Source organism: Aspergillus ochraceoroseus (genome assembly GCF_002846915.1).
Source record: "Aspergillus ochraceoroseus IBT 24754 chromosome Unknown P175scaffold_5, whole genome shotgun sequence".
Classification (NCBI taxonomy): Eukaryota; Fungi; Ascomycota; class Eurotiomycetes; order Eurotiales; family Aspergillaceae; genus Aspergillus; species Aspergillus ochraceoroseus.
The window spans coordinates 2,158,689-2,184,440 of record NW_024468480.1 but is presented as its reverse complement, the minus strand read 5'-3'; the positions used below and the strand labels follow the sequence as shown (position 1 = coordinate 2,184,440).

At 50.5% G+C, this 25,752-nt stretch overlaps 10 protein-coding genes across 10 annotated transcripts; 4 read left to right on the top strand and 6 right to left on the bottom strand.

The window, feature by feature from the left end:
* Positions 1-154: 154 nt before the first annotated feature.
* P175DRAFT_0283107 (aldehyde dehydrogenase family protein) lies at positions 155-1,770 on the top strand. Its single transcript, XM_040892759.1, has 2 exons — positions 155-980; positions 1,043-1,770. The coding sequence occupies exons 1-2, from the start codon at positions 183-185 to the stop codon at positions 1,667-1,669; spliced, it is 1,425 nt and encodes a 474-aa protein (XP_040751767.1). The 5' UTR covers positions 155-182; the 3' UTR covers positions 1,670-1,770.
* On the bottom strand, positions 1,729-3,462 carry P175DRAFT_0524613 (amidohydrolase). The gene is made up of 3 exons (XM_040899379.1): positions 3,022-3,462; positions 2,709-2,953; positions 1,729-2,643 (listed from the first exon to the last, which is right to left on the bottom strand). The coding sequence occupies exons 1-3, from the start codon at positions 3,391-3,393 to the stop codon at positions 1,872-1,874; spliced, it is 1,389 nt and encodes a 462-aa protein (XP_040751766.1). The 5' UTR covers positions 3,394-3,462; the 3' UTR covers positions 1,729-1,871.
* Positions 3,463-3,676: 214 nt separating this feature from the next.
* On the bottom strand, positions 3,677-5,151 carry P175DRAFT_0502514 (glycoside hydrolase family 88/105 protein). Its single transcript, XM_040897402.1, has one exon. It carries the CDS (start codon positions 4,988-4,990, stop codon positions 3,692-3,694), a length of 1,299 nt encoding a protein of 432 aa, XP_040751765.1. The 5' UTR covers positions 4,991-5,151; the 3' UTR covers positions 3,677-3,691.
* On the top strand, positions 5,152-7,360 carry P175DRAFT_0502513 (putative 2-ketogluconate transporter). The gene is made up of 5 exons (XM_040897401.1): positions 5,152-5,783; positions 5,856-6,133; positions 6,215-6,733; positions 6,783-6,994; positions 7,066-7,360. The coding sequence occupies exons 1-5, from the start codon at positions 5,451-5,453 to the stop codon at positions 7,305-7,307; spliced, it is 1,584 nt and encodes a 527-aa protein (XP_040751764.1). The 5' UTR covers positions 5,152-5,450; the 3' UTR covers positions 7,308-7,360.
* Positions 7,361-7,506: 146 nt separating this feature from the next.
* Positions 7,507-9,341, bottom strand: P175DRAFT_0439084 (GMC family oxidoreductase; the record flags this gene model as incomplete). Its single annotated transcript, XM_040893941.1, has 3 exons — positions 7,507-8,456; positions 8,525-9,238; positions 9,302-9,341. 3 exons carry the CDS (start codon positions 9,339-9,341, stop codon positions 7,507-7,509), a joined length of 1,704 nt encoding a protein of 567 aa, XP_040751763.1.
* A 1,354-nt stretch (positions 9,342-10,695) lies between these two features.
* On the top strand, positions 10,696-13,545 carry P175DRAFT_0533371 (uncharacterized protein; the record flags this gene model as incomplete). Its single annotated transcript, XM_040900048.1, has 4 exons — positions 10,696-10,831; positions 12,167-12,328; positions 12,411-12,565; positions 12,610-13,545. The coding sequence occupies 4 exons, from the start codon at positions 10,696-10,698 to the stop codon at positions 13,543-13,545; spliced, it is 1,389 nt and encodes a 462-aa protein (XP_040751762.1).
* A 566-nt stretch (positions 13,546-14,111) lies between these two features.
* On the bottom strand, positions 14,112-15,668 carry P175DRAFT_0517324 (uncharacterized protein). Its single transcript, XM_040898970.1, has 6 exons — positions 15,550-15,668; positions 15,246-15,526; positions 15,007-15,183; positions 14,630-14,917; positions 14,509-14,545; positions 14,112-14,463 (listed from the first exon to the last, which is right to left on the bottom strand). The coding sequence occupies exons 1-6, from the start codon at positions 15,659-15,661 to the stop codon at positions 14,129-14,131; spliced, it is 1,230 nt and encodes a 409-aa protein (XP_040751761.1). The 5' UTR covers positions 15,662-15,668; the 3' UTR covers positions 14,112-14,128.
* A 140-nt stretch (positions 15,669-15,808) lies between these two features.
* P175DRAFT_0461156 (alpha/beta hydrolase) lies at positions 15,809-17,471 on the bottom strand. Its single transcript, XM_040894756.1, has 3 exons — positions 17,159-17,471; positions 16,333-17,101; positions 15,809-16,280 (listed from the first exon to the last, which is right to left on the bottom strand). The coding sequence occupies exons 1-3, from the start codon at positions 17,313-17,315 to the stop codon at positions 16,118-16,120; spliced, it is 1,089 nt and encodes a 362-aa protein (XP_040751760.1). The 5' UTR covers positions 17,316-17,471; the 3' UTR covers positions 15,809-16,117.
* A 639-nt stretch (positions 17,472-18,110) lies between these two features.
* On the top strand, positions 18,111-20,285 carry P175DRAFT_0524606 (uncharacterized protein). The gene is made up of 3 exons (XM_040899378.1): positions 18,111-18,611; positions 18,677-18,924; positions 18,963-20,285. The coding sequence occupies exons 1-3, from the start codon at positions 18,588-18,590 to the stop codon at positions 19,894-19,896; spliced, it is 1,206 nt and encodes a 401-aa protein (XP_040751759.1). The 5' UTR covers positions 18,111-18,587; the 3' UTR covers positions 19,897-20,285.
* P175DRAFT_0524605 (putative RNA helicase/RNAse III) lies at positions 20,286-25,103 on the bottom strand. The gene is made up of 6 exons (XM_040899377.1): positions 24,889-25,103; positions 24,668-24,826; positions 24,341-24,593; positions 24,138-24,285; positions 22,985-24,067; positions 20,286-22,927 (listed from the first exon to the last, which is right to left on the bottom strand). The coding sequence occupies exons 1-6, from the start codon at positions 24,994-24,996 to the stop codon at positions 20,356-20,358; spliced, it is 4,323 nt and encodes a 1,440-aa protein (XP_040751758.1). The 5' UTR covers positions 24,997-25,103; the 3' UTR covers positions 20,286-20,355.
* Between the last annotated feature and the right edge of the window lie 649 nt (positions 25,104-25,752).

Genomic DNA, 25,752 nt, shown 5'->3' with positions numbered 1-25,752 from the left:
AGTAAGCTTTCCGACTAGTGGTAAATCAAATAAGCTCGTATGGAAGTCTATAGGCATCCGTAGGTGAGCAGAACTGCCGAGTTGTGGTCTGATTATGATCACATATAAAATCTCTCGGGTTACCTCTCTCTCTCCCGCCTCTTCATCCCCCCCCCCCGGCTCCCATCCCAGGATACAGCATCATGGCATTGGATACTACAAAGTTCTATAATGTCATTAATAATGAATTGATATCCACGACTGAGACTCGACAGGGCATCAACCCTGCCAACAGACAACCCAACCCGGCAGTCCCTGTGTCCACAGCAGAGGATCTCGATCGTGCCGTGAACGCTGGCAAAGCTGCCTTCAAGAAGTGGTCTCGCACTACCTTTGATGAGCGTCGCACTGCAATTAAAGCCTTTGCCGATAGTATTGAAGCTAACAAGGATGTCCTGGCCCGGCTGCTGACCCAGGAGCAGGGCAAGCCATTGAGCCAAGCTGCCCAGGAGTTGGGCCTTGCATTGCACTGGTCACGCACCCTGATCACCCTTGAGATCCCAGAGACAGTTCTCGAAAGCACTGAAGAACGTCAGATTATCCACCGGTACACTCCTCTCGGGGTGGTCGGCGCCATCGTGCCATGGAACTACCCCGTTTTTCTGGCTATCGGCAAGATTATTCCTGCTGTTTACACAGGAAACACCGTCATTATTAAACCATCTCCATTCACGCCATACTGCGATCTCAAGCTGGCTGAGCTGGCTATTGGTCATTTCCCTCCGGGCGTCATTCAAGCCCTCAGCGGTGGTGACGACCTGGGCCCGATGATGACAGAGCATCCTGGTATCAATAAGATCAGCTTTACAGGCTCGACGGTGACCGGCCGCAGGGTAATGGCTAGCTGTGCGAAGACCCTAAAGCGCGTCACACTTGAACTCGGTGGCAACGACGCCGCAATTATCTGTGATGATGTCAACATCGACGCGGTCATTCCCAAGGTAGGTACCTCGTAACTAGAAGCGTAACCGAAGCATAGCCATCACTAATCAAAACGGAATAGATTGGAATCCTCTCCTTCCTCTGTTCGAGCCAGATCTGCGTAATGATCAAACGGCTCTACATCCACGAAAGGATTTACGATCAGTTCCGCGAGAAGCTGGTGGAATTTGTCAAGGCCTTCCAGGTCGGTGACGGCACAGACCCCGATGTCTTCATCGGCCCCGTGCAAAACAGCATGCAGTACGAAAAGGCCAAGGACCTTTTCAGCACAATCAAGACAGACGGTCTCACTGCTGCGTTGGGGGGCACCATCACAGAGTCAGAGGGATACTTCATCCACCCCACCATCATCGACAACCCGCCGGAGTCGTCGCGGGTCGTGCAGGAGGAGCCATTTGCGCCCATTCTGCCGATCCTGAAGTGGTCCGACGAGGACGATGTCGTGGCTAGTGCGAACGCCAGCGACAGCGCTCTTGGTGCGTCGGTTTGGGGTTCGGATCTCGTGCGTGCGAGACGCATTGCGGATCAACTCGAGGCTGGCAATGTCTGGGTGAACTCGCATTTCGAGGTCTCGCCAACCGTGCCGTTTGGAGGACACAAGGACTCAGGGATTGGATTTGAATGGGGTGTGCAGGGGTTGACGCAGTACTGTAATTCACAGAGCTTGTGGGTGAATAAGACTCCTTGAAGGATATATATATCCTTATTCAACCTTGAATGAAGCAGATCAGAGGGATTCCAGATCGAGGAGAGATTGAATACTTTTTAAGAGATATTCAAGAAAGCAGAAGAATTCCCATACAGCTAATATGACCCGTTACATATGTACTGAACTCCGAACACATTCGGGAACTTTGCATACGTATGTACAAAGATCAGAGTATCTTAATTTATTCCACCGGCCAGCGAGGCTGGACCTTTTGCAGCAACCCGGCTCTCTCAACCACCTCGCGGCTTCTCTGCTGAGCTTCTCGTACAATCTCCTCCTCGTCCATGGTCAACAGCTTGCCTCCGGCAACCAGCACCTTGCCATCTACGACAACCACGTCCACGTCTCTTCCGGTCGCGGTATAGATCACCGCGCTGACGGGATTAAACCACGGCTGCGAATGAATCCCACGCATATCGATCGCTACAAAGTCGGCTTTCTTGCCAACCTCCAAGCTTCCAATGCGATCGTCGAGCCCGAGCGCCTTGGCCCCGTTGATGGTCGCCATCTCCAATACAGATTCCGCCGGGACCGCGGTTGGATCATAGGAAATGCTCTTGTGAATGATCGCCGCCAGTTTCATTTCCTGGAGCAGGTCGCAGGTGTTGTTGCATGGTGCTCCATCGGTTCCAAGTCCGATATTGACTCCGGCCTCTTGCAAATCGGGGACGCGGCAGATTCCCGACGCCAGTTTTGCATTGGAGGTAGGGCAGTGCGCGACGTGAGTACCGGATCCGGCCAACACGCGGATATCATTGTCGTCAAGGTGGACCATATGCACCAGCACCGTGGACGGCGACAGTAACCCCACGGAATCGCAATATGTCATCGGGGTGTGGCCGACAGAGGCGAAAAAGTCCCGATCCGCCTTGACTTCGGCGCAGTGCATCGTGATTGGAATACCCTTTTCACGGGAGATTCGTGTCATTTCTTGGTACAGTGCATCAGATACTCTAGTATTGTCAGCTTGTTTCCAACAGAACAAGATAAGCTGGGGCCGGGGGGGGGGGGGAGATACCCTCCAGGCGTACGAGCTCCAAACCACACTCGGATTCGATCATTCGCTTTTCCGTTCCACTTATCCCACATCTTCAGGGTTCCAAGTAAGGATGTCTCGCGGTCTTCTACGAGACCGGGATGCATTGCCCAGGCGTCATCTTTGGCATACTTTGCGATATCCATGACAATCTTTCCCAGACACCCACGGATACCACTCTCCTCAACCGCACGACAAAGACCATCAAACCCGTACCGGTCAGCAAACTACTCTAGTCAGCGATCTAAAGACCCGAAACAGAGAAGAAGAAGAAGAAGAAGAAAAGGGAACACACCATACTCTCTAAGAAACAGGTAGTCCCCGTTTTCAGCATTTCGCCAATACTCAACCGCGCACCCGCATACCCATCAGCGGCCGTGAAATTGCCCTGGAGCACCCAGATGCGCTCACAAAGCCACGAAACCAGCTCCAGATCATCGGCTGCACCTCGTAAGAGAGTCTGGGCAGTGTGCATGTGGGTGGAAATCAATCCAGGGATGACAATCCGGCCTGAAAGATCGTACTCCTCATCGTCGGGATATTTCCCTTTCAGCTCGGCTGTTTTGCCAATATCCGCGATGATATCGTCCCGAACACAGATTGCACCGTCATTGATGATGCGACGAGACGGGTCAACGGTGACGATCGTGGCATGTGTATAGAGCATTTTGGCCTTTGTATTGGGTGTTTTTTTTTTTTCTGCTTGGTATGTACTGAGTTCTGGATATATGCGAAAGTGAGAGCTCCGTGCTATGGTGAACTATGTATATTGTATGTGTTGGCGCTGAAGGTCTTCGGCGACCTCCGACCCGATACATATGTATGTTAAGATCAGTATCTTAACTCGGGATGCGCCGCGTCCACTCAATTCGACTGAGGATGCAGCAAAAGCTAGGTAGTCCATAGATCATACACAAATGGCGCTTAATTCAATCATATAGATACATGTAGTTCTATACCCAAATCTATAAGCAACCTCGTAAGTATTCTCCCAGAGCCATAATCGCCATTGCCTGCCCATAGGGCATCGCCGTCAGCGGGATCTGCTTATAAAAGTCTAATGTATCACCCATGGCAGTTCCAAAACTCGTATTTAGCAGCTCGCCTTTCTCATCCACAGCCTTCACGACAGCAGCGATCGCCTTATCCGCAACGGCCTTGTAGTCGGCCCGGATGTACCGCTTGCGAACCGCCTTCAGGATCCCATACGCGAATCCAGCCGTGGCAGAGGACTCGACGTAGGAATCTTCATGGTCGAGCAGGGTCCGCCAGTAACCTGCGTCGGTTTGGAAACGCTGAAGAGCTTCACATTGTGCTTCGAGGGTATCGATGAGATGAATGCGGAGAGGATCCTCGGGCTCGAGATCCAGGAGCTCAATAATCTCGGGAATCGCAATGGTCACCCAGCTGTTTCCTCGAGCCCAGCGCGCGTTTGCAAAATTGTGGCCGCCGTCTTCGAAGGTCCAGCCATGGAACCAGAGTCCCGTCTTGGTGTCGAAGAGGTACTTGATATGCACGAGGAATTGGCGCTTCGCCTCGGCAATGTATGCGGGGCGGTTCAGGAGCTTTCCGATCTTGGCCAGCGGCATCACGGTCATCATGAGCGTGTCGTCCCAGAGCTGCTGGTGGTTCTCTGTGAGGTAAGTGGCGTGTTGCATGCCTCCATAGCGGGTGCGGGGTAAATCATGCATCGCCCATTCGGCCCAGGCGTCGAGCCAGGGGAGATACGTGACGTTGCCGGTTTTCTCGTAGACGTAGGCTAGCGTCAGGAAGACAGCCATGGTGTTGATGTTCTTGGTGGTGCCGCCTTCAGCGAAGCGCGCGGCGAACCAGTCCTCAATGATACCCAGGAGCTTCGCGTCGCCGGTCATCTCGTAGTATTTCCAGATCCCGTAGAGGCCAATTCCGTGGGTCCATTCCCACCCAGCCCATGATTTTGTATCGATAATGCGTCCATCCTGGAGGTGGAGGAGAAACTGGCCGGTGGTGTCTTTGATGTTGACCAGGTTGTTGATGAGGAGGTCAATGGTTTGACGGGCCTGTGGAGGGGGGAGAGAAGCCATAGCGGAACAAGCAAGAAAGAAAGAAAAAACAAAGATGTCTATAGGAGTGGCCTGGTTTTCAGAAAGCAACAGACCGCAGCCAGACCTTAATGAACTGTTTTCTCTTCTGAGGCGGAGATGAAGCCTAAAACATGACCCGCCGCCATACGTGGAAGAACTCGGCACATTTCTCCATTCACGACGGAGACCTTTTCGGGCCATCATTTGCCGAGTTGAAGGCTAACGATGGGCCCAAGGATGCATGGACTCTTGGTGATTGGACGTTCTGCAGTGCCCTGCCACGGAATGCTCGAGTGCTTGTCTATATTCGACCAAGGTCTCGGCGATCTCGGGCCAATATTCCCACTTCTGCCCCCCTCGGGTACAGGTCCGGGGGAGGGAAACATGGGGAAAACTACGGGGGAAAGCTGGGGAAAGGACAGGCAGTTGTTGGCCTTTTGGCTATCGACATGGTTAGAGAGTTGATGTGAATAATGCGCTGCTTGAGGCGGTTGATAAAAGGTTGAACCTCCCCCCGGCTTCGACTCTCTTTCTCTCTCTCCCTGCGGTCCGCTGTGGGACTTTTTCTATATCTTTCCCCTCAATCTCCACTTGAGTCCACGGTAGAGAGGGGTTCTACTGTCGTTCTGTTCTCTTCGCCCCTGTGTTCTACCCTAGCACAATGTCGTCCAACAATAACCCTAACTCCGCCCCCGAGGTGTCCAAGGAGGTCAAGGACTCGGCCCATGTGGAAAGAGTCGTCTCGGAGGCTGAGGGCATGGGCAAGGACGCTGTTGACGTCTCGCGTGTCGACAAGGAAGTCCAGCAATATACCACCCAGGAACAGATCGAGATCGATGAAGCGACTAATAAACGCCTGCGAAGGATGATTGACAAGCGTGTGCTGGTGGTTATGGTCTGCACGTACTTCCTGCAAGCATTAGACAAAGGGACAATGTCATTCTCCTCGATCATGGGTATCAAGGAGTATGCTGGGTTAACCAACGGTCAAAAGGTTAGTTCCAGCACCATCCCTTACATTGGAGACCCTGTCGTGGTTATCATCATGTCTGTCTGACTCGAGCAGTACTCCTGGTTGACTACCTGTATTTACATCGCTGTTCTGGTCGTCGAATACCCGACCAACTGGATCATCCAGCGCGTGCCCATTGCCAAATATCTCGGGATCAATATTTGTCTCTGGGGCTCTACCCTTGCACTTCATGCCGCTTGCCACAACTTCCCCAGCTTGGTCGCGGTGCGCACCTTGCTCGGGATCTTCGAGGCTGTCTGCCAGCCCTCGTTTGTCCTGCTTTCTAGCATATGGTACAAGCGACACGAACAGGCCGAAACCGTGACTTACTGGTACGTTTCATTTTTTTTTTTTTTTTTTTTTTACCCTCAAGTCCTCAAGCCACAGCCCTAATCGTCATCGGCATCGAATAGGTACATGATGAACGGCGCCCAGCAGATCGTCGGCGGTCTTCTCGCCTACTGTTTCAGTCTGATCGGCAACAATCACAGCATCAAGTCCTTCCAGGCCCTCTTCATGACCTACGGCTGTGCCTCGGTGCTCTGGGGCGCGTTCGTGATCTGGTGGATGCCCGATTCCCCGATGCGTGCCAATTGCTTCAGCGAGGAAGACAAGCGCCTCATGGTCGAGCGTGTCCGGTCCAACCAAACCGGTCTGCAGAACCGGCAGTTCCGCTCGTACCAGCTCTGGGAGGCGGCCCGCGATCCACAGGTCTACTGCTACATGGCTATCCAACTCTTCACCACGCTACCCACCAGTGGTCTCGGCGCATTCGCCAACATTATCATCGCGGGCTTCAAATTCTCGGTCCTGCAAACCCAGCTGCTGGCCATGGTTCTGGGCTTCTATATTATCATTGTGCTCCTGACGTCTGCTTTTCTAGTGAGGAAAACCGGCCAGAACCTACTGATCATGCTAGGCTTCATTATTCCGTATGTTTCTTCCATGTTGGGGTTTAACGAAATACTGACGATTTTACAGCTCATACATCGGTACCATCGTTCTTATGACAGTAGAGAACAAGAACATGTCCACCAAAGTCGGTCTCCTGATCAGTTACTACATCACATTGTCCTTCTGGTCCGCGCAGAACCTAGGTCTCTCCATGGTTTCCCGCAACATCGGCGGCGCGACGAAGAAATCCGCCGTGATCGCGGCGACATTCGTCTCCTGGGCTGTTGGTAACGCCATCGGTACGTGATACACCACACGGACAGTTGCCCTTGAGAGTCCAAGCTAATGCAAGTGACTGAGTGAATGATAGGCCCCCAAGTCTTCCTGGACCGCGACGCACCCCGTTACTTCATTGCCTTTGGTGTGCACCTCGGCTGCTACACGTGCATGACCATCGCGGTTATTTTCCTGCGATTCTACCTCGTTCACCAGAACAAGAAGAAGGAGCGGTTACTGCGCGAGGCTGGTCTTGATCCTAATGATCAAAACCTGGCTCATGCGTTCGAGGACCGCACTGACCGGGAGAACCTTTACTTCCGCTATATCTATTAAACCATGCTCATGATAATGATGGGGGATGATTCGAGTACTAACAATGCAATGAAACAGATTCTTTTGAAAGGGATTCCGTAAATGAAAGCAAAAAGGATTCATTCCATATGTAAACCATTTCAACCAAGGCAATCTTTAAACGGCGTAAATTGATGTACTCGGACTGTCCTGTATATATATATATACGGGTGTGGTTAAATCATGCTCTATCAAGCCCATACTCGGCAATCAAAATATCCGCGCACGACGCTCCAGTCACATAAGCTGTCGCCTGAGTATGGTTATTTGTCATAACTGGAACGACGCTCATATCTGCAACACGCAGGTTTTCAACACCACAGACCCGGAACTTGCTGTCAACCGCGGCGTCAGCTTGGCCTGGCTTGCCCATCTTCACTGTACCGGTCATATGCCACGCGGATCCCACCAAATTCTTACAGAACTCGAGAATATCCTCGTCGGATTCCGAAGCGGGGCCGAGAATCATCGACACCGTATCTTTCTTGAATGCTTCGTGATTTGTTACACGCAGTAACTCTCGGGCCGCCTCAATGCACACTCGGCGATCATACGGATGAGCGAGGAAATTGGCGTTAAACAGAAGAGGCTCGTTCGGGTCAGAGGACTGCAGACGCACTTCCCCTTTAGATTGCTGGTTCATCAAAAAAAAAGCGAAACAGACATAGCTGTAGTCCTGCGTTAATTCGGGCACGAGCATGTGGATGGGAAAGTGCGATGCCAGTTCATAATGAGGCACAGTCGGGCGGTTGAGAAACTCCTGCGTCGATGCGGGGAGGGCCTTGAACTCCGCCGACTGTGTAATTCGATCGCTCTTGAACCATCCCATTAGAATCTGACTGGCGTAGCGTGCCCAAGGGCCCGTGCCGTCAATCATCCACTGTTCCATGGCTGCGTCCATGGCCTCCTGCTTGCCGAAGAAGCTGTTGCGGTCGTTTGTTTCGGGATTTCGGAGGAAGCAGAGGGGGACAAATGGGTGGTCGCGCATGCCGTGGCCGATTGCGCGTATGTCCTTGACTACGGGGATATTGAATTTCTCGAGTTGATCTGCTGGTCCGATGCCTGAGTGCATTAGGATCTTAGGCGAGTCCAGTGAACCCGCAGAGATAATGACGTCCTTTGACGCGAGATCTGTAAACGTTTCCAGTTAGTACTATCACAAGCACTTGCGAGTATGTAGGGGGCCATGTAGAACATACACTGCAATCCATTTGATTCCACACCAACCGCTATTTTCCCATCCAGAATCACTCGTTGCACTGGCGATGCAGGAATAATGGTAAGATTCTCGGGTGCATCCCGCAACAGATCAGCGGCAGTCGTTCTAACACCCGAATAGGCTGAATTAATACCCACTGCCATTCCAATCGGGTTGCCCGAGTTGTGGTCCAAGTTCAATGGCAGTCCAGCCTCGTTCAGAGCCTCCAAAACCAAGGGGAGGTCCGGTTCCCATTCTCCCGCATACCCCAGCCGTAGCGCACCATCCTTACCGTGGTCGGATTCCTTAGGATCCGCGAGATGAGCATATCTGGGATCAGGAACACCTCGATGGAAGGTCTCCAGACTCTTAAACCGCTCCTGGATCTTTTCCCACCGAAACGCATCATCTTCAACCAACGCCGCCCATTCGTCATAGTCGTCTTGCGCGCCTACCGTATACACGCCAAAATTAATCGCACTACTCCCTCCGAGCACCTTGCCTCGTGAGAAGTCGATTTCTCGGTCGTTGCAGTGCTCCTGGGGGATAGTCTTGTACCCCCAGTTTGTGTCGCTTTGCCGGAAGCTCATCCATCGTTTTCCGTCCACACGCAAGGCCTTCTCGTCCCTCCGATTACCGGCTTCGAGTAGTAGCACTTGAGGCCGTGCAGCAGATCGTGCAAGTCTCGAAGCTATAGCACAACCCGCGGGACCGCCTACATTCCCGTCAATATGTCTTCCTGCTTAGTAGTGGTGTGGAGGAAGGCCAGGGCACTGACTCCCGACGACTATAAAGTCCCACGAAATAGAGGAACTCATTGCAGAAAAAGGCAGAAAGTAACTCCCAATAGTTACGCGGGGAAGATTGAAAATGAGAAAGGCCGATGAAGTCGAGCGCGTCAGACTGCGTGTCGAAGAAAGGGAGCACCAGGAAATGCACTGCCATTGCGGTGGCCACTTGACATACATATATGTCTTTCAACTCCGGTCGCCTTAGACGTCCCGATTTTCTTTATGCCCTCCGAATCCAGAAAAGCGCATCATTCGAACGCATCTAGATCTGGTACATCCAGCTAGAATATCCAATAACCACTGGGTATATACATTACTGCAGATGCAGCGGTTTAGGCAATGCTGACTGAGCCCGCCCACTGTGTCACGCAACTGGTTGTTTGCAGTAACCACGCCTCTCTGTTGCAGATGCATGTCTGGCCATTTAAAAAACAAGAAATGAAGAGAAAAGAAAGCTCGGGGAAACCAATCTTTCGATTCATGTTGTCATAACTGTATCCAGCTTGGAACCCCGAATTCCGCAACCGGATATGTCAGTAAGAAACCTGATATCTGGTAGTTAATCAGAGTCACGACTAAAATAGAAATGATCTTAGCTATTCGAGATAGAATCTTTTAAGCCAGGCCGCTAGGGCCACCGCTAGCGGATGTCAGATAATCAAATATTAATACGACTTGCCTCCAGGGTTATAACTAATTCAATCCGCTGCTGACAAGTCATCATTCTGTCGCCACTAGTGAAAGAGCGGTTGTTCATCCAAGTCGGAGGTATCTTTCGGGTATCTTTCGGGTCTCTAGCGCTAGGGAATTGGGTGTCTTTCCTGTCGACTAGTCATTCGTTCGCAGCAGAACCAGAGCTTAAATTGAGCTCGACTAGGATGAACGGTTCCAGAGCATTAGTGCTCTTGGAGAAGCTCGATCTTGCCCACTATTTGCCATCCTACCTCTTGAGAGGCGGCTATTCCTCTAACACCGGCCTCTTTGCGACACAAGTATCACACACGATAGGCCACTGCTCTGTCTAACGAGTTTCCATCTGATACCTGGTTGCTGACGTGACATACTCCGTATGTACAGGGAGGGTAGGCGTAAGGATCAGGTTAGTGAAGGATGAAAAAGAGAGCGCATTCAGCGAAGATGGCATTGTAAGTGGATTCAGCTCTTCACTCCTGGTGGAGAGACGAAAGACACCGGTCGCAATTTCTACAGCGAGTCACGGACATCTATCCGCATGTCAGGAGGCCATGAACATGGAGTAGGTATCTTAAGCAAAAGAATATCATCGCGTGGCCTCTAGGAACAATACCCCGCTCCACCAGGCTCTATTCTGTGGCTTAACCAATTGATTGCTTTGCAAACATTTTCTTTCCGCTTCTCGCATATGCCTTCCCAGACAGTCGATTCCGTCACAACGAGGATGACGTACCGCGCGCGTCCATCTTACTCTACACGCGGCACAAAACTCTACAACGGCAATCGGAAGAATGTTGACACGCTCGGGGAGAGGAAATGGAAGAGTTCGTCATCCACATGGCCCGGGCAAGTACTCCGTATCTCGCGGAGGAAATGAAGATCTTATGGCACCGAAGGTCGCGGATCCATCACTCCTTTTTTTCAAGGCCACGAAGAGATGAGAACTATTCCATCACGCAAGGGACACTCCTGAGTTGGTTTTGTCGCATCATACATGGCTAAGGTAGCCGTGAATGGGCATTGGTGGTGTCAAGGTGAAGGAGGTCATCCTAGAGAAATAGTGGTTAGAATAGACTAGTATCCGACGTGAGGCAGTGTACTGTATACCTGGCTAGGTAACTGTTAAAAAAGTCTGGGGAAGCTCCCATCAAGTCGCCTTCCTCGAGTGATCCTCGTAGAATAACTAGTAGGTATAGTCAAATTGCTTATTACCCCATGGGCTTACAGCTCGGCGTGGGTAGAAAAAAACTCCGCGTGGGTAGAACCCCGGAATGGATTAACTCTCGGCGTGGGTAGAGATTCTACCCATGATGAGGTTGGCCCATACTAGCTCTACCCACGATGAGCTATTTATCTAACTATAATAGGGTCTCGCTTAGAATTAGTACTACCACACCAAAATTTACTACTACTACTCCGTACCATTAATATAAAGGCTAATTCTAGCTAAAAAAAAGCCTTTTTCTAGCTAAAAAAAGAATAATAAATAATAGTAGTATTAAAATTACTATTTCTACTAAGTATATGCCTATTACTAGTATATTAGAAGTAGTAAATATTTTATTCGTGTTAGGTGTATACCCTAATGATAAGAGATAAGCTCATCATGGGTAGAGAATTGATTTTCTACCTATGGTGAGGTTAGACCGCGCTAGCTCTACCCATGCCGAGGTCCAGAGTTCATCGTGGGTAGAACTAGCGCCACGCTAGTTCTACCCACGCGGAGTTTTTTTCTACCCACGCCGAGCTGTATCCCCTTACCCCATCTGGACGGAGACCAGACAACCGGATGACTCAGCCGGCGTTGCGGCTCCGGATAATAAAGTTTCCGAATCGCCGTCTGCTTGTCCCGAAATGGAATAGCGTTATTTCCCCAAACTTTAACTTTTTTCCCCGGCTGATTATGTCAGCGTCTAGAGTTGTCGATCCACGAATCAAACCATCGACGTTCCTTTCGTTCATGGAGCGACAGACTCATCTGTCCAACGGCTCAATTTTGCTGGACTTTACCACAGCCTGTCGTCAAATGGTCCGTCCATTCTCTGGCCTTTCAGTATCTTCGTCTTCCCCCCTTCTCCCCTCTCCCTTTATGGGAGGCTAAAGTTCACGGCCTCCCCCTTTCCCCGCCACCTTAAAAAGGGTTCTCTGGCTCTGTGCAGTCTGCTGCCGTTCCGCCGAGTGTTTCGCCACCGCCGTGAACCGTGAGAACCTGGGGACTGAGGTCAGCCTCATAAGAAACGTGGCCGCTCCCAGTATTCTTGCCATCCAGGGGGGGTTTGGTTCAGCAGTCTTGTTCTGGACCGCAGGAAGGAGCAGGCAGGGTACGAGGAGACAAGAAAGCGCGCGTGTTTCTTCACAATCTTTCCTCATCTTCGTCTACCTGTAATCCAGAATACAGTACAGCTCCAGCCTATCCTCCCCGGCTGCAGCGCGTGAACGAACATGGCGTTTCCTCACAACTGCTTCATGATCCTACAAAACACACAATTCCGCCGACTGTTTGTATTTGCGCCTCGAATCCCGTTACCCATACCGACCCGAGCCCTCCACCGGCATGGGTGAGCTCACGCACCCCCCCGATGGACTAATTGGCGGATATCAGGGCAATAGCGTTGCGGTAAAGATTTTAATGGTGGTATTCAGCTCTCTGGCTTTGTACAATGCTGTGGAGCTGGTTATCCTCATCCTTTTCACCTTCAATCGCTATCATGGACTATACTTCTGGACCATGCTATTGTCGTCCGTCCTGGGGGTTATCCCGCACGCGATCGGATACATCATGGAATTCTTCGCCTTGGGCCCCATCTGGCTGGCGGTCTCTATCTCAACCGTGGGGTTCTACTTTATGGTCCCTGGTCAATCCGTCGTCCTCTACTCCCGACTACACTTGGTGGTGCAAAATCGCAAACTCCTCCGCGCTGTGTTATACATCATCATTATCGATACTGTTATCCTCCTCGTGCCTACCACCATCCTTACCTATTCTACCGTCTATATTCGAACCACCACAATTATTATCGGCTACAATGTCATGGAGCGTTTGCAGGTGGTCTGGTTCTGCGCCCAGGAAATCATGATCTCGTCAATCTATATCTGGGAAACAGCTAAGCTTCTGAGGCTCATGCCGGAGAAGGATACGCACCGCACTAGGGTCCTCTACGAACTCCTGACGATCAATATGGTCATCATTATATTGGACGTTGCGCTGCTCGTATTAGAATTTCTCGGCCTCTGGTACCTCCAAACGACATTAAAAGCTCTTGTCTACAGCATTAAACTGAAACTCGAGTGCGCAGTTTTGAGAAAGCTCGTTTCCGTAGTCAACAACCACCCGCGAGATACCAGCTCCTCTGAGCAGGAGCAGTTCCCCAACTTCGTGAATCCTGAACAGATCGTCGGCGATGTGACCCACGCACCTGCCATGACTCGCCAAACTCTAGCCCGATACCCATGGAGCGGCGCACTATCCATGGATAGCCTCACTCTATCGGAACAACGGTCACGTTCCCAAAGCTCAGCTTCCTCCCAACCACCTTGACTTGATTTTCTTTCTATATAGATACACCTTTCAAAACGCAATAGCACCTCGGAGGTGCTAAAACACTTGCCACTTTTGCGCAGACCGGCACACGTGTGTGGTGAGCATGTAACATGCATCCAGAAATGCCTCGCATGGCGAAACATGGGCCGACTCCGCCCCGATGCCACAGCTAGAACAGGATAATAATACGCTCTGCCAGTGTATGCAAGCATTATTCGGATGTCAAAACACCCGATCGACTTGCCCAGCAAGTCTCCCAGCCAAGGACGCAATCGTTCCAAGTCAAACGAAGCGCGCCTACAACATCCCTATTCCCGTGCGAGAGGGTAGGTGATTTGTGACATCTTGAAAATTTAATTTCCCTGATAGTTTTCTACTCATGTTGTATATATATATATATATATTCCTGAAAATACATGTGTGTATGTACATAACTAGATGAGCCAATGACGGGGCTAGTACTCCATATCCTATGCAAGGGGATCGGTTCTATATAATTACTATTAGCGTCGACTCGACGCCAAGGGAGAGATGATAAAAATTGCAAAGCTTTTCTACTCACAGAACACTTCCAGTCAATCTAATAAAGGCATCCAGATCCAGTCACAGCAAGCGACGCCCTCAGCCATGCCGCATAGGCCGCAAAATGCGCAAGTTCTCTAATCCCCACTTTCTCACAGAATTCCAGAAGCGCCTGGTATCGCGCCTCGACGGTCATCCCAGTGACGAAGAGCAGTTTCGCCAAATCAACCGGACATAGACACGGCGGCTGCCGAGCATCCTCGGAAAGAGAGGCGCTTCCCTGCATAAGACATGCACATGCATAGTACACGCAATAGTCTATTCCGAAGCAGTGGCCAAGTTCATGGCTTACGGTGCGGCATATTCTCGCTAGCCAGAGCTTTGACAGAAGTGCTGGAGACGCATTAAGATGCATAGGCGTATCTGTCTCGTGCGAACTCGAGAAAGCAGCAAGCGCCGCTTCAAGCGGGGCGGACTTGTGGTGGTGGTGGTGGTGGTGGTGGTGGTTGGATTCCGAAGAAGAAGAAGAAGAAGAAGAAGACGACGAAAACGAAGACACTTTCCGCCTTTTCCGGGTGCTTCCTGCTTTCGTACAGCTGGCTTCGAGGTATGATTTGCAGTGCGATGCAGGCCAGGCATGCTCTCGCTCGACGGACTGCGCGGCGTCGAGAACGGGGTTATACCGGGCGCTCGAGACGACTGCGACGCGACTCCCACCGTATGCGCGGCCGCATACGAACGTGTCCTCTTCGTCTTCGTAGAGGTCATCGTCAACCATCATGCATAGAGCATACGCGTCACTCGGGAGAATGCTTATTGCGGCATCGAGGAGATCGTCCAGGTTCAGCTGGTAGGGGTACATTTTGTCCGGGCAGGGGCGGGCCACGGATACATACGAATACATTCCCGTTCCGCGTGGAGGCCGATAGAGCGGACTCGTCCCTTGGACTTTGCGTTCTCTGTCCACGGACTGAATTCCCAGTTGGAGGGCTCGAGTCGTTTCACAGGAAGCCCGTGATAAAAGGCCGATAGATAGTCCAGAACATCCTCGGGTTCTGGCGCCGATATGGGAAACTGGGACTGAGATTGACACTGAGACCGAGACGGAGGTGTCTTGGGGTTCACCCATGATTGTACAAGAGTATAGTCTTTATTAGGTGTCTTGGAGGGGGCACCAGGTATACTGTCTTCCTTCTCAGTTGTATGGGGTTACGGTCCTTATCGTCGTGCCATTCCTGGAAACACTGTGGAGGATAGCCGGGATCTAAAGCCAGATCGTCATCTGGAAGGATCAGTGCGGCTGGAAAGTTATTTAGATCGTATCTATACGGTGGTTCTTTGAGTTTCGATGGTGAAATGGGCTTCGTGGCATTGCGGCGTTCTTTTGCTGACGGTTGTTTATATCCAGGTTGGCCCGCATGAGTGGAGGGGATGTAACTGGGAGTTGTGAGCACATCTTTTTTGAGCCTGAGCCATGACCAACTACTCCAGAAAAACAAGATCTTTTCAGGAGAGCCCTTCTATTCGACGAGCTTGCGGCTGATGAGATTTCAATGTTGTTTTTGAAGCTCAACTGTGGAGATGTTGCCATGTAAGCTGCCAGATCACTAAGGCATTAATTAATATTGTCGCCTGCTGAAAAAACGTCCATTTTGAAGTATGAACAAGAAGAGGTCAAAGATTTACAAAAGGATATTCACTAGTAATGTAATTCAATAGATTAAGGCTATCAGGGAGTGTGTATTAACTGTCAACACTGAATCATGCCCATGTCTACTCCATACTCCATACATATATTTTAAATCTTCGCCTATAACAAGCAACACACAGCACAAGTTTAGAACTTCACAAACTACCCCATGAAACCCACTACTGAGAAACTAAGGAGTACTATTCTGCGTATGTCGGAGGAAGGTATCGATAGATAGACCTGACTGGAAGGATGGTTTATGACCAGTCATCTATATTGTTCAAATAGTCTATCGATTCTCGGGGCTTCATCGAGACTATATCTGATACACTTACCTTGCTTTCTTATTCCAAGTCATCAAAAGACCTGAATCACAAACGGCTCCGGAACGGGGTCTGAAAGCGCAAATCTGATACCCTCCACCATCACTTCGTCCCACTTCTTAGAAGCAGACAGCCGATCCCCGTATCGACGGAATCCATGAGGAACGCCTTTGAAGACATTCGTGCGAGTGGGCACTCTATTTTTTTTTCATCAGCATTTTGTCCTCATACCAAGGAAGCAAACTTTACCCAGTTTCACTAAGCAGCTGCGCATAAAACAACGCCCCGTCTCGCAGTGGATCCAACCCGGCAATCCCAAACGTAACCGGAGGCAATCCGCGGACCTGTTCAGCAGTCGCATTTCCCGGGTTTAATCTTAGGTCTCCAGCGAGACTTTTTACGCTCTCAATTCCTAGCAGTCTCATAAACAGCTTCATCCGCTCCAACGGGAGAAAAGGCGCGTTGCAATTCTCCACCCAGCTAGAAACTTGAGGGTCCCGCAACCGCTTGAGCTGCGACTCATAGCAGTCATAATGCACGAGAGGAGGAATCATGAGGACCTGCCCCTTGATCCTGGGCCGAGCCGCCAGCTCCTTGTCTTGTCCCAGATGCTGTGCAAGAGCAGTGGAGGCAGTCAGCCAAGCCCCGGCGGAGATACCACCCATAACGAGATTCGCTCCGTCACCGCCAATTGCTTCAATATGGTCATGGATCCAGTGGAAGGCGTCTTCCACGTCCTCCCACGCTGTTGGGTACTTGTATTCTGGAGTGTGGCGGTAGTTGACGTTCACCACGACAACCGGAAGGCCAGTCTCCGCTAGAGAGACGACGATCCGCGCGCAGCTAGCATCCTCCGATGACAGTGTGCCGAAGAGGAAACCACCGCCATGCAGATGAATGTATACAGGGAGACGCTGTGTTGGGCCTACACCTGCGGGGCGGTAACTGCGTGCTTCGATGGTGAAGCCATCACGAGCCGGGATGCCGAAGTCGCGCAGTGTAACCTTGGGGTGCAGGCCTTGGGGCAGAGCGTTAGCCATTTGATTCCTTCCCTCCAGGGGAAAAAAAAAATTACCCTGCTCGACCATCTCCTGCGCGGCAAAGTCCTCACGGCCCTTGTTCTGTGCATCCTTCAACTGCTCGATCGTAAGATCCTGCGGTAAAGGGGGGAGAGACCGCTCGACAGCGATCCACTCCTCACTAGGACCGGTATATTCAGAAAAGTCCGCCATTCTGAGACTGGATTGCAAAACTAATAGTGAGTGATATCTGTTCCGGCTTGCAATAAGGGTAACCGGCTGTTCGTAGTACGACGCGGCACGTTGTCTATTTAAGATCTGGGACTCTCGGCTTCGGCTTTCCAGGCTCCAAGCATGCAAAAGAAGAACAGTTGTGAACCACTATGCCCCTTTTGGAGGTCATGCATATTATTAAAAGAGGCGGTGGAAGCAGACCGGCTGCGGTGAAAAGGGAGGGGGTGTATGGACATAGATCGGCATATGCATATCATACATATCGTCTAGAGAAGGATACAGAAGAGAGGAATAGCCGAACTACGGGGGAGAGAAAGAGAGACTTACAGTCCCTGTATACTGTATGTATATAGATTCAACCACTACCTCCCGCTAAACCCCGCAATTCTAATAAATCAAAAGAAGCACGAGCCTTTCCCGAGCCCTAAATTTAATCAACAATACCGGGAAAGACGAGCCGAAAATGAGCGCTCGTTATCCGGTCAATCCGCCGACATCACGGAGGCTGGCTGCCTCGGCGATGGTAATATCAAAGTCAAATCTAATACACAGCTTTCCAGTTATTCTCCAGCTCCTTAGAAATGCCCATTTCAGCTTCTTCCCGCAGCCCTGGGCCTTCTGCTGGTCCACCCCATCGCACACTATAAAGTCGTGCGCAATGATGACAAAAATATGCTCATCACAGCCCAAGGCCCACAGCGTCTTAACCGTCTCTTTAGTTAAAGGAATATCATGCCGAAAAGTGGTAGATATCGTCCCAGTGCCAATGACCAGAGTCTCCAGAACAGTAGCTAATATCTTCAGAATCCCCAACTCCACTACGCTACCAAAGAAACCAACAAGTGATAGTGCAAAGTAGTATCCTGCTTCATTCATCACATTAATACATCTATACCTAGGTATTCTTCAGCTATACTCGGGTGCTGGGAGTGGAAGCTGCAAGATCGTGTATAGATATACACTGGAGGCGGTGAGGAACCCAGGCATCCAATTACCGCATTTGTGCCGCCTTCATCGTCGCTCCAACTCCAGGTCGCCATCTTTTTCTTTCTATCTTCCTTCCTTCTCGCTCTCGCTCATTCTTCTTCTTCTTCTTCTTCTTATTCTTATCTTATATATTCAAGTCGGGATTGTTGATGATCCCTTTTCCTGAGCTCCATCGAAAATGTCCTTGATCTAGCTTCGTCCACTCTCTCTACCACCTAACTGTCCATTTCCTTCTCTTTCAACCTTACCTCGCATCTCCACGTCATGGTGTCTCTCTGGCCTTTCAAGGTATGCTGTCGCTCCTTCAGCGCAATAGCCTGCACCGAGACTGATTTTATCTTCCTCGAATATAGGGTGAAGATAACTCCCCCGCGTCTTTTGAGAAAGCGCTCTCAACCATCTCCACCAAAATCACCCAGACCACCTCCCGTCTCGATCTTCACCGCCAGCATGCTCGCCGCTTTAAAGCTCTCTGGACCCTCTACACCACTTTCATTTACCTTCTATATTCGATCATTTTAGCTCTGGTATTAGGATGGCAGAACTGGGGTGTGAAAGAATACGCCGCGATCGCTGGAGGTCCAGTAATGTTAGTCCTCTCTTGCGGAGCCCCGTTGCATCCGCGGCTGACCAACTTAGAATCTACGTCGTTCGTGCCGGTGCAGTCAAATACTACGACTACCGTATTAATAACACCCAACGATACCTAGACCATCTCCAGAAACAGCGAGACGAAACGATCGAGAAGCTCAAAGTCGCTACGAGATACAACTCCACCCAACAGCTACTAGAGAAATACGCCGGAGACTCGCCCAAACAGTCGCGCGCAAAGGGCGGCGACGACAAGCGGAAGCCTGAAGGCAAACGCAAGCCATCTTCCGCCCAGCCTCCAGTCCAACGCACAGGTCTTCCCCCCCCTCCGACCGCGAACATCCGCAGACCTACCCAACAGCCACCTGCGGAAGCGCCCAGCCCGCAGCAACAGCCACCACCCCCCTATCCTCCCCAGCAGCAATTCCCAAATCCTCCTACTCCTCCATTTCCACCTCACGCCGTAGATGAGCCTGGTTTTGCGCCCAACGCCTTCCCCGCCGCTCCTCAGTATATCGAACAGCCCCGATGGTATGACCGTTTCCTTGATGTACTCCTCGGAGAGGACGAAACCCAGCCCAAAAACCGCATCGTGCTGATTTGCACCACGTGTCGGTTGGTGAATGGTCAGGCACCACCTGGAGTGAAGTCATTGGAAGAGTTAGGCCGCTGGCGGTGTGGCAGCTGTGGAGCATGGAACGGTGAAGAAAGCGCGGCCAAGAAAGTGCTTGCGGATATCAAGGGTGAATCTCAGTCCGTAGAGGGAGCGTGGGAGCCTGTCTCGGATGCCGAAGCAGAACACCAGTCTTCTACTGGGGAAGCTACAGATGACGGTGTCATGGTTCCCAGCGAAGACGACCAAGTTGAGTCGCACAGCTCCGGTGCTGAAACCCCAAGCGAGGAGACAGAGGAGGAGCCACAGCCCGAGCCGACGACAAAATCAAAACGCCAGACTCGGGGCCGTGGGGCACGAAAGGGGTGAATCCCATGTCCTTTCCTTTTTATTCCTTACTTTGCCAGATTTCTGTTCCTGGTTCTCCTTGTGTACCCTGTTCTCCTTGTGTATAGTAAAGCCGTAAGGCTATGAAGTGCGCTGTCAGTCTTTTGATTCATGCCTTTTTCTCCTTACCCTAGTACCTGGAGCGGATGTGCGTCAAGTACTTTTCCAATCTATTCTCTTCGAGATTGCGTGTATACCTCCCTACCTTGCTAAACCTATCATCAAACCCCAATCATTTCGCACAGCTTCCTCCTACAACTGAGCTCCGGAGTCATCGCTGTCTACACAAAGTCATAAAAGGAAAAAAGAAAAAAAAGAAAACATAGTTACTTAGCTAAATAACAACAAAACGCTTGCTACACAAAGCAATCAAAAAAAAAAAAAAAAAAAAAAAAAAGAGGAAGAGGAAGAAAAAGAAACGAAAGAAAAGATCAAGCAAATTTAAACCGAACTCACAGCTCTCGCTCTCAAGACTTCCACCGCCGCACTTGCAGCCTGAATCTCTGCCTCCTCACTACTCAAACACCCTTCGACAAAGATATCTGGGAGACCAAGTTGACCCATCTCAACTGTGGCTTGGTACGTTGCCCCGAGGCGTTGGCCTTGGCCTTGGCTATGGACATGGACAGTACCATTGTCGGCACTGCCACCAATCGCGATCTCATCCTGGATCCTCTTCACCACAAACCTAAGATTATCCTTCGCGACCTGCTGCGCCACATTTCTAGGATGAACGACGCTAACGTCCCCCGTAAGGATACGTCTCAGATAAGTGAGTAGTCCAATGCGCTCGAGGAAGTTCTCGCAAACGGCCAAATCCCCCGCGGAATCAACAAACAGCGCACCAAGGACACTCTCGATGATATCCGAGAAGAACTTATCCGGGTTCAGCTGCGAAAGCAGCAGCCAGGGGTATTGATCGCCATGGGCCATGCGGGCAAGAATCTCTGTGCGGAGCAGAGAGTGTCGCGCAACGGCTCTTTCGCGCGCGTTTTTCAAATCCATGCTTCCGTCGCAGCGCAGGAAGTGCCACAGGTGCAACGAGTTTTCTTTCGAGGTGAGGTTGATTTCACCCGTGGTGGAGCATACTGATACGTCGGAGGTTACTTCGGTCCAGGCGTATTCCATGCAGAGGAAGGCGAGGAGGTTTGCGTTTACGACGGCGTGCTTGATGCGGGTCATGTCGCCTTGGGGGATTTCGGTTTTGTGGGCGAGAAGGGTGGAGACGATGGCCATGTCGAGGACGGCGTCGCCGAGGAATTCGAGGCGTTGGTAGGATTGCGTTGAGGATTCGGATTGGCAGGAAGGGTGGGTGAGGGCTTCGACCAGGAGGAGTTTGTTGGTGAAGGTGTAGCCGAGGTTGGCCTCGAGGGTCTTGTGTTGGATGTGGTGGAGGTGAGGTTGAGCCTGCAGTTCAGGGGGAGGGTCCTGGACCACGGGGGTATCTAGTTTGTAGATTTGGACTTCGGGGAGGAATCGACTGATGCAGGCCTGTGCCTTTGCGTGGCCGCCGTCTATGTATGCTGCTCCGATTAGGGCTTCGACGACGTCGGCGAGGACTTTGGTGGACATGGTTCGCGGGGTTGAGGTGCTGCTGAGTTTGTCGGAGATCAGGGGCGCTGACCACTTGCGAGGTGTGAACATCCTACTAATAACGAAGGCGTCAAGGCCGCGGTCGAGTGCAGCTCGTGCCAGACGAGGATTCTGCACGATTCCATCCCGGCCCTCAGATAGGTATCCTTCGTGCCAGTTAGGGTGGTGGTAAAAGAGGGAATATGAAACTGTAAACTTGAGAACCGAGTCCCCAAAGAACTCGTAGCGCTGGTAGTTGGTCGGGGCCTGGCAAGAGGGTGTAGTAATTGCCGTAACAACATGTTGAAAATCGCTAAATCCAATACCTTGTAAAGTCGTTTCACATAATTTGGCTGCAACCAACGCAACCTCCAATCTATCGACAATAACGGAAATAAATCGTCCAAATATAGTCTCCGTAGTGGGCAGCTTGTCAATTGTGCATCGGTCCGCAGAAATAATGCGCTTCTTCGTGGGTGGCTCAGGCACTTTGTCGTCACTAACCTCGGACCGTTTTACGGCTAGGGTTTGCTGCTGCAGAAGGTTTCTTCGCTTTGGGAACGAGTCGCATTCCAGTTCAAGCCCTGAAGAGGAGTTGGCGTCAGATACAATCCAGCTCCTGAATAGTAACAATTCATCGTAACGCGAGCGGTCCCGCACGATTCCCATAAGATCACGGCTTCTCGCGCTGGAGTATACGTCCAGTGCAGCCTCGCACCCGTTATTCCTATCGAGCCAGGTTACCAGCTCAGGCTGGGGCACATCCGGACTGAACAGCGTAATAAAATCCGTCTCAGTACCCAAGCGCTTAGTAGTCGTTGCCTGGAGGTAAAGAGCGGTGATAACCCTCATATTTTCCAAACTCTCTGCGGACATACTGGGAATACGTTCAGGAGTTTCAAACTCCAGCGAAAAGGTTGTCTCACTATCCCAAAAGAGAGTCATCGGCCCTATTAATGGAGGTATAGTAGGGCAAATCAATCTCATATAAGCATTATCTTTGACCCCGTTTTGTCGCACAACAATGCGACTTTGGTGTATATGAGGCGATGACCAAGAATACGCCCAATCCACCCAAGGGTCATATTGTTGTGCAACCTCCACCATCGAGGGAAGATTGCAGAGATCTTTCTGGGTAAATTCTCTGCTCTTCGTTAGTGGCAAAAGGTGATCGTTCACAAGCCCGGATTCGTAAAGAGACTTGTAGGACTGAAAAGCCGCATCTTTCCTTGCAGCGCGCTCGGTCAAAAACCACGTTTTGCCTTCAGTACAGCGAACTGTAGGATGAACGCAGCTCGGTAGCGTTACTTTCCCTTTTAAGAGGCCATTGTCATTGCTCTCAAAAGAAAACTCGGGCCTATTATCTCCATACGGTTGGACAGGAAGGACTGAGCAAAAATGGTAGAGATGTTGCGTAGCGTTATCTGACGTCAAAACAGCTCTATCGCATGGTGTCAATTAAGGCTCAGGGATAGAAAACTTGAACCTCAAGACTTACCCCGTAGACTCGACGAGAAATCTCTCACAGACTTCTTCATCTGTTTCCTCAAGAGCCCATAACTCCTGCAAAATGCGTTGGTCATCTTGGTACGCCTCTACCATGGCCTTCTCTAAATCTTGCCACTTGTGCAGATCGAGAGAATCCTCATCGGTTGAGACTAATATTGCATATGTTGACTGTTGTCGCCGTGCACGCCCTCGTCGCTGAACAAACGACTTCAAGTTTGGCGGCTTGTTATAGCAAACCACCATGCTGCAAGCACTTACGTCGATTCCTTCCTCCAGGACGTCTGTCGCGACGATCAAATTCTTCCGACCACCACGGAAATCATCTAGCGTATCGCGCTGCATTTTCATTGTCAAAAGCTCGCCTAGTGCATCTTTTCGACTGCTGCCACTAGACCAGCCAACGTATCCAGCGGTTCGAAAACGGTCTCTGGTGGACGGGTGAACCGATAGGAGCTGTGCCATGACTCCGACTGTTGCTCTTTGCTGTGCAAAGATCAACCCTGAAAATTCATTTTCGTTGATATTGCTCAGGAACGATATCAAAGCTGCGAACTTGGGGGAAATAGGAAAATCATCTGGATCACTGGAGTGGAGGTCGATGCCGGGAACAGGCAGCTGAGACAGGATCTCTATGAGATACTGTTTCTCCTCGTCATCCCAGTCCATCATCACAGACTTGTCATGAGTCTTGGCTCTGAGTTGCTCAATAGATTCCCAAATAAAATAATCTGCCGCCCACTCACCGAGCTCCTCAAAGATATGACGGGCCCGGTCAGCAAGCCTTTTCAGCTGCTCCCCGCAATAAGTCTTGCCCGTTGAAAGTACTTTCTGGAGCGCCTTTCCATCCACAGAGCTTTCCCGTAGTCGTTTGACATACGGATCCTTTTCAATGTCTAACATTTGCCAAGAACGGATAAGAGCTCGTAATGTTTCGCTCCCATGCACAACGTCCTCCGTCGTGACCGGTGAAAACAATATGCGCTGTAATTCAGGTCTATGGGTATGCTCCAACAGTTCATGACGGTGGACTCGAGGAGTCACGCATTTCGAAGCAAGATTAGACTCGATCGTCCTATTTATCTCTCAGGGGGGGAAAATAAGAATAAGAGAAAAAGACAAAGCAGAAAGATTGGTTGGCATACAGTAACTCGTGGCGACTGGACCGCACGACCGGACTCGCCGTTAATCCCATAATCCGTGGAACCGCATCAGGACCATATTTTGCCATAGCAGGATGATAGAAGTCCCTCATGATCTTATTGGCAGGATGCTTTCGCATACAATGATGGGCTGCAAGCCTTCGTTAAGATAACGCTCCCGTTGAATTAGTAGAGTAAACACATACCTTCATCAAATATAATGAGGCCCAGCTGCGAAACCTTAATGAATCCATGGGTCATGGCATCCGCAAGAACAGCATGCGTTGAGATCACCACCTGAATGTCCTTCAATACAGCATCCCAAACCGGCTGCTCTGTCCACAACTCAACCTTGTCCAGTCCAGTAAGGGTCCGAGATCTTGCGGCTGGGATATGCTTGGAGATGACTTCATGCTGCTGAATACACAGCGCGACGGTTGGCGCCAGAAACCAGATCAGCTGGTTCAGAGAAGAGAGAGGTTATTCCCTGTTTTGCATTTTCTTGGAGTACATAAGTAGAGGGTGCTGCTCACTTGTTTTCCATCAGAATTCTCCAGCTCATGGATGATTCGTAACAAGGCTCTGTGAGTTAAATCGCCAGTTAGAATACCTCTTGCAGTGGATGCAATATGGACCAGAAATGCTAGCAGTGGGAAAGCATACATGTGCGTTTTACCACTCCCTGTATCCATCTAGAGATGTTAAAAACTATCAGAAACTAGACACAATTTGAGAGCAGCCTAGAGTAACATACCGCAACGATGATGTTGCCCTTCAAACTAGCCTCGAACATCTCCCGTTGATAGTTCCGTGGGCGATACGCCGGGACGTCTGTGTCGCCGGTGGGAATAGTGGAGGCCATTCTCTAAGAAAGATTCCAATCCCAGAATGGCGGCAGATTCGAAGGCCGAATGGAGGTTGACTAGCGAAAGACATCAACAGTCAGACGAGCCATTCCAGACATAATAGATTCCCAGTCTTGAGGCAGCCTTGTTGGTTGAAAGGTGGGCTGGATGTGATGTTGAATTGAACTATCCCCAACTAGGAAATAGACTCTATTATATAAAGTTAGTAGCAATCGACAAATCTCGTCGATTTTCTACGTCGAACCACCCACAGAAACACCCGAATTCTTGAATGCAATTAAATTCAACATTCTACCGATTACCTACCCCTAAAGGAATATTATATTTCCAGCAGGTCAGTAGAGGGATGGAAAGTAGAGGGACAAGTAGAAGAGGGGCAGAGCAATCAGTGGTGGGGTAAACAAACAAAAACAGGTCCTCAACCTCCACCACTTCAGACAAGAATCAGCCTGTCTGATCAACGATATCGCCGCAGGAGGGTTCTACTCTGGTGCTTAGTCCTAGAGGTATACAGTTCCATTTTAATCCAAAATCGAGTTATATACGGATGCCCCACGAGTTGCGCATCGACAGAGCTCGCCCCCAAAGAGGGAACATCAACCTATAAAAACGGAGAGAGAGAAAATATAAAAGAAAAAGAAAAGAAAGAGAAAGAGAAAAAGAAAAGGCTCCTTGTGAACATTCCTTGTGATTAGTAGTGACAATGCAACCCACAGATATTAATGATAACCTATGGTACGAGTAGCTTTTGT